At 40.8% G+C, this 5,841-nt stretch overlaps 1 protein-coding gene across 1 annotated transcript in view; it reads right to left on the bottom strand.

The window, feature by feature from the left end:
* Positions 1-248: 248 nt before the first annotated feature.
* The window catches only part of dbr1 (debranching RNA lariats 1), a 10,226-nt gene continuing 4,633 nt past the window's right edge, over positions 249-5,841 (bottom strand). Inside the window, exons 4-9 of the mRNA XM_080037954.1 lie at positions 5,260-5,340; positions 4,922-5,007; positions 3,607-3,831; positions 3,032-3,109; positions 2,663-2,805; positions 249-1,822 (exon numbers count right to left, since the gene is read on the bottom strand). Of these exons, the coding sequence (XP_079894080.1) occupies positions 1,018-1,822; positions 2,663-2,805; positions 3,032-3,109; positions 3,607-3,831; positions 4,922-5,007; positions 5,260-5,340 (1,418 nt within the window). The 3' untranslated portion in view covers positions 249-1,017. The remainder of the gene's footprint in view (positions 1,823-2,662; positions 2,806-3,031; positions 3,110-3,606; positions 3,832-4,921; positions 5,008-5,259; positions 5,341-5,841) is intronic.

The raw sequence follows: 5,841 nt of genomic DNA on the forward strand, positions 1-5,841 counted from the left end.
GGTGTCTGTCCTTGTGTCTCTGTTTCTGTCTCTGTGTGTATGTGTGTGTCTGTCTGTATGTGTGTGTGTCATGGTGTCTGTCCTTGTGTCTCTGTTTCTGTCTCTGTCTGTCTGTGTGTGTGTCTGTCTGTCTCTCGGTCTGTGTGTGTGTGTGTCTGTGTGTCTCTTTCTCTGTCGGTGTGCGTTCAATAAAGCTGTGCACGGCTCTTTAAGTGCCTCAGAAAAAGTGAAACCAAACACATTTTAAAATCCACATTTTATTTGTTCTCTCGACAGTTTTTTACAACGTTGTCTAATTGTCATTTATTAATTTAAAAAAATAATTTCCCAAAGTCGTACACATACAAAAAAAAATTAACACCAAACTGAAAAATCTCTACTACCTAAAATGTTCTCGATGTAAAATATATACAATCGTATTTTAACCAAAAGGGAAGTTTTTTTAAATTTATATAATTGCCTCGATTTCAGTCTTCGTTTGGGGCATTTTGGTAACACTTAACAATAAGGGTACATTAATTAACTTAGTTACTGCTTACTAAACATTAACTCATCATTAACTTACCATTAATAAATGCTTAGGTAATGCTTAATATGCCTTAACTAACTGTTATGTTTAAATCATGTAAGGTTTCGACATATCTACTTTTTTTCTTGAAATTTTGCCAAGTTCATTTGGAAAAAATGTAATCTTATTTTTGACCCTTATCCTCTTCCATACGCTCACTGTTGTGTTTGGTGTTGTGTTTAACCCCCTTTAAAGCTGGGGTATATGATTTCTGATTGGTCAAATATAACATGAGCTGTACACTTTGACCAATCAGAGCGATTCCGATCCTCTGTTCCTATTGGCTGTCCATTCACTTTGGCACGACTTTGTTGGTGTAGAGCGTGTCAGGGAGGGACCATAGGGGGAGGGACCAAAGAGAACAAGTGGAGCGGTTGAGGTATTTGGATTCAAATCTCTATCCCAACTGCCATTTTCTCCCCAAATCCTCCACCCCAGCTTTAACCCTACTAATCCTCCCCCTCTTCAGCTTCCACGGCCGTATAAATGACCTGGTTTCTACGCTTGATTTTGGGCGTCACCGCTTTGCTAGCTGCGTCCGCCCCGCTCTCGTCACTGGTGCGTTTTAGAATCCGTTCATTCGCTATCACGTCATCAATATCCTCATTTCCGCCATATTGAATTTCCCTGTCCTCCTCTTCACTTTTTCGATCATGTTTTTCTACCGCTGCTGCTGCTGCTGCTGGCGTAGAATGGGACGGTGGTGGCAGGTCCATATGCCTAGAGAAATCAGTTGGCGATTTATCTGATTTTTTTGGGTCGGGTAGCACCATACGGCTAGGCGTTTGTTGTAGCTGGCTTTTAAGCGGCGTTTGTTTCGAGCTAGCACCACCATCACTCGTTATTACGTTAGCATCTTTAGCTCCCTCGTCCTCTTCCCATTCATCCTCAATGGTGATCTCGTCCGGATTTATCGAGCTGGACATTCCGGAAGTGTCGGTGGGATATTCGCTAGGCTCATCCGCACTCCCTACGCTATCCCCATCGTCATTTTCGTCATCAAAAGCCCCTGTTTCCTCATCCCCTGTTTGCTCCCCCCCGCCTGCCGCCTGTGCGTATATGTCAGTGAGGCCTAACGTAGCGCATAGCTCGGTGGTTTGAGGGTTGGTGGCTATGCTGGGTAAGGAGTGGGGCTGCGGTTTGGAAGGGTCGTAGGCGGGGACAGTCCGGGAGAAGTTCTCGGGGATGGAGAGTTCACCGCTGAAGACTTCAACCACCTTCATCATGGAGGACTCGGAGGCTTTGAAGTCCCATCTGAGGGTGAGAGAGGATTAAATGTTATAGAAGGCACCATTTTAGTATTTAAGGCAAGGCAAGTTTATTTCTATAGCACAATTCAGACACAAGGCCATTCAAAGTGCTTTACAGGGGGCATGGAATACATCAATAATATAATAGACATGAGAAAAGCAAATGGAAAAATATGAAAATAAATAAAACATTTAAATAAAATTAAATTGCAGTTTAAAAAGGGAAACAGAAAAGTCTTCAGATTTGATTTAAAAGAGGTGAGAGTTGCAGCAGACCTCAAGTTTTCATAAAAAAAATATATATATATATCTAATCAAATTACGATGATTAAAGGTGCAGTGTGTCGAATTTGGGGTTTTATTTCCTAGCAGATTTTGTAGAAAGTAATTATAATATCCATAAGTGCATTTAATTTAGTGCATAATAGCTGAAACATTTTTTTGAATAATTTTTTTTCCCCTTAGAAAGGGTCTCATATATGTCCATATTTCTGCATATTTTGGACCAAGGCCTAGTGCCGCCATCTTGAAAGTGTCATAGTTGGAATGTCATCAGGTGCATTGTTTAAAATGTAGAATTGTTCTTGTCCTTGAAGGCCACTGTAGCTTCTGTTATTATTTAAAAGGGTTGGGGTTACCCAGGGAGCGTTGCATTCTAGAACTTTGTAGAACTTTCTTGATGATGTCATATTACACACTGCACATTTAAAGTAACTGTTAAAGACATTCCTTTAATTGGACTTCAACTCATGTAGATGTTCAACAGCATTTACCGGTAAGTTAAGTTACTTTATTAGTCAATGGTTACATTGAAATGAGTCTTTTCTCATCTCCCCTCTCTCACCGTGTGTGCAGGCCGTTGTTCTGCGGGGGGTTCCAGGGGTGAGGGGTGATCCTCTGCAGACTGTTGGTGGACTTGAGGATGGCCAGCCACTCTGGATCGTATTCTAGTCCCTCTGATCCAGGCCTCTCTGGGACGTCCACTATCTGAGACACAGAGACAGGTGCAATAGGAACGATCAAAATATATAAAGTAGAATAAGATAAACATAAACAATATTTACATAAGATACATTCCAAATACTAAGTAGTGCAAAGGAATGTTTTGTACAATATAAAACAGAATATATAAAATAGAATAGAAAGTAAAAAGTAGATAAGTTCAATTGAAATGTGCAATGTAACTGTTGATGTGCAACTGTTTGTTTCTCACCTGCAGGAATTCCCGATACGGAAGACATTTATCCAGAGACAGGAATTTGGTGACACGTGGAGCAGCGTTAGCTTTAGGCTAAAAACAAGAGAATTGACAAAGTTAGTGCAATACACTGGTACATTATTAAGACAAATAAGTAAATAAAAATTAAATGGCAATGAAAAATAAAGTAACTATTAAAGCTAGGGTCTACAATCCCTGAGAGCTAGCATGATTCTAACCCCTCCCCCACCCCTCGGTGCAGATGTGCAGAGCGCTGCTGCTTAGCAACCTGGTCGGACCGAAAGGCACTGATTGGTCAGCATTTTAACAGGATTACAGCAGGTACAGAATGTTGGGGGTTTTTCGCTTCTTTTTCATTGGCCCATAAGTTATTTATTGCTGTCGGGGTGTAAAGACCATTTTAAACAATATATTAAAAAGTGCATATTACAGGATCCTGGCGTACACAATGCCTTAAAGTATAAAGTATTCTATCTATCTATCTATCTATCTATCTATCTATCTATCTATCTATCTATCTATCTATCTATCTATCTATCTATCTATCCATCCATCTATCATACACTTACCGGATGTTGCATGACGGCAGCGAACTTGACGTGCAGATGTGCAGAGAACCAGTAGTTTGGCTGTAGGTGGCCCAGGAGCTCCTCGGCTGCCGGAGACCCCAGGCTGTTGGACTCCACCTCCTGCCTGAGGAACTTCTTCTTCCTCAGCAGATCCCCCGTGCTGCCGTAGTGGTAGATCCCCCGAGGCCAGTCGTGGCTCAGGAAGATATCCATGGGCATCTGGATCTAGGAGGGAAGAAATATATATGCAACACGTTGTTTATAGATGGATAGATGGATAGATGGATAGATAGATAGTTAGATAGATAGATAGATAGATAGATAGATAGATAGATAGATAGATAGATAGATAGATAGATAGATAGATAGATAGATAGATAGATAGATAGATAGATAGATAGATAGATAGATAGATAGATAGATAGATAGATAGATAGATAGATAGATAGAGTCGTGGCTAAGGAAGATATCCATGGGCATCTGGATCTAGGAGGGAAGAAATATATATACGTTGAGTGAGTGAGTGAGTGAGTGAGTGAGTGAGTGAGTGAGTGACAGACAAACGGATAGATAGATAGATAGACAGACAGACAGAGACAGACAGACAGACAGATAGATAGATAGAGAGAGAGAGAGAGAGATAGATAGATAGAGACAGACAGACAGACAGTCATGGCTCAGGAAGATATCCATGGGCATCTGGATCTGTGAGGGAATGAACATTTAAACATATACATGATGACATTTGGATTGATAAATAAGTGTTTCAAACGGGAGGCGTTTGTCGGCCCTGCTGATGCATTCTCAATGGAGAGGCGAGCGGGCAGAGAGAAGGCGCAGCGTTCTGTCCGTAGAACTGTCGCCTCCGTGCTCGTCGAACGGATGCGCGCGCTCGTAGGAACCGTTGGAAGAGTGTTTTTTTTTTTTTTTTTTTTTTTTAACCTTTATTTATACAGGTAAATCCCATTGAGTCCGGAGACTCTTTTTTCAAGGGAGACCTGTTCCCATTTACACGTTACCATTCACACACACATTCATACACCGATAGCAGGCTAACTATCGACATTCACACGAGGCAAGGTGTTAATATTTTTGTCGCGGCGGTTGAAAAATCACAATGGCGCTCCTCCGCCCGTCACTTCACACGGGGAAAGTAAAAGTCAAAAAAATCCAAAGGGAGGGTGTTTGGAAAAGATGTGTTACAAATTCCTTGCACTGTTTGACAGCATTTGGGAAATATTTTAAAAAAAGTTAAATTTTCATAGTTGACGATGTTTCGTACTGTTTGTGAAGTGTGTGAATCTCTGACATTTACCTGTTTGAGTCTGAAGACCTCCATGTTCCTGACGTGGTAAACACTGCGGAGCGTGTCAGGGTTGTACGGAGGAAACTCATGGTGACCTTAAAGAGATACACACATAATCACACAATATCATATACATAGTCAATATACTGTTTATCATATCTATAACTTTAACCATTGAGACAGTAACGAACTATAAAAAATAAACTCACCTCTTCTGTGTCAAAATGTAATTTAAAAAAAGGAAAACCGTTGCTATTTTAAATACACGGGGACACAGTATTACCCCATGACCCTATAACATTACAACCATCGAGACAGTAGTACTAATACATTTAAATAAAACTCACCCTTTCTGTAGTCGTGTGATTTGAAGATTCCAGATAAGCCACCGATTCTTACTCCTTTGTAGCGGACGACACCAGCGTAACCTGGAAATATATTATAGTCAAATCAGGACTGTCAGTAAAAGGTGGAGTCAGTGATTCTGCAGAACGCTTGTTGTCAAAATCACTTTTTGTCAAAATCACTTTTTGTTGTGGTCTATTTGTTTTGAATAGCTACATTTGGGTTGCGTTCCGAATCGCATACTCTTTCTTTTTTCTATTCTACATACTACATCCGACGATAAAAAGAATCTAGTTAGGATGCAGTAGGCATACTATTGGGACATACTTTTCTCTCTTATTTCATCATAACATTGCGCCTTGATCTTGCCTCTTGCTTTTATATCCGTCGCATCCCCGTTTGTTTTCATACGGAGGCTTCGTCGATGTGACGTCACTTCACGTGCGCACTGGATTGTGGGTCAGAATCGCCCAAATAGGATGCACTTTTCAACACTAACAATCTTGGCCGCATGAAGTAGGACATCCGGGTACTTCTAACCATCCTAAATCTGGCCACAAGAATCGGGACATCCTAAATCTTTT

Source organism: Ammodytes marinus, assembly GCF_949987685.1.
Source record: "Ammodytes marinus genome assembly, chromosome: 12".
Lineage (NCBI taxonomy): Eukaryota > Metazoa > Chordata > Actinopteri > Uranoscopiformes > Ammodytidae > Ammodytes > Ammodytes marinus.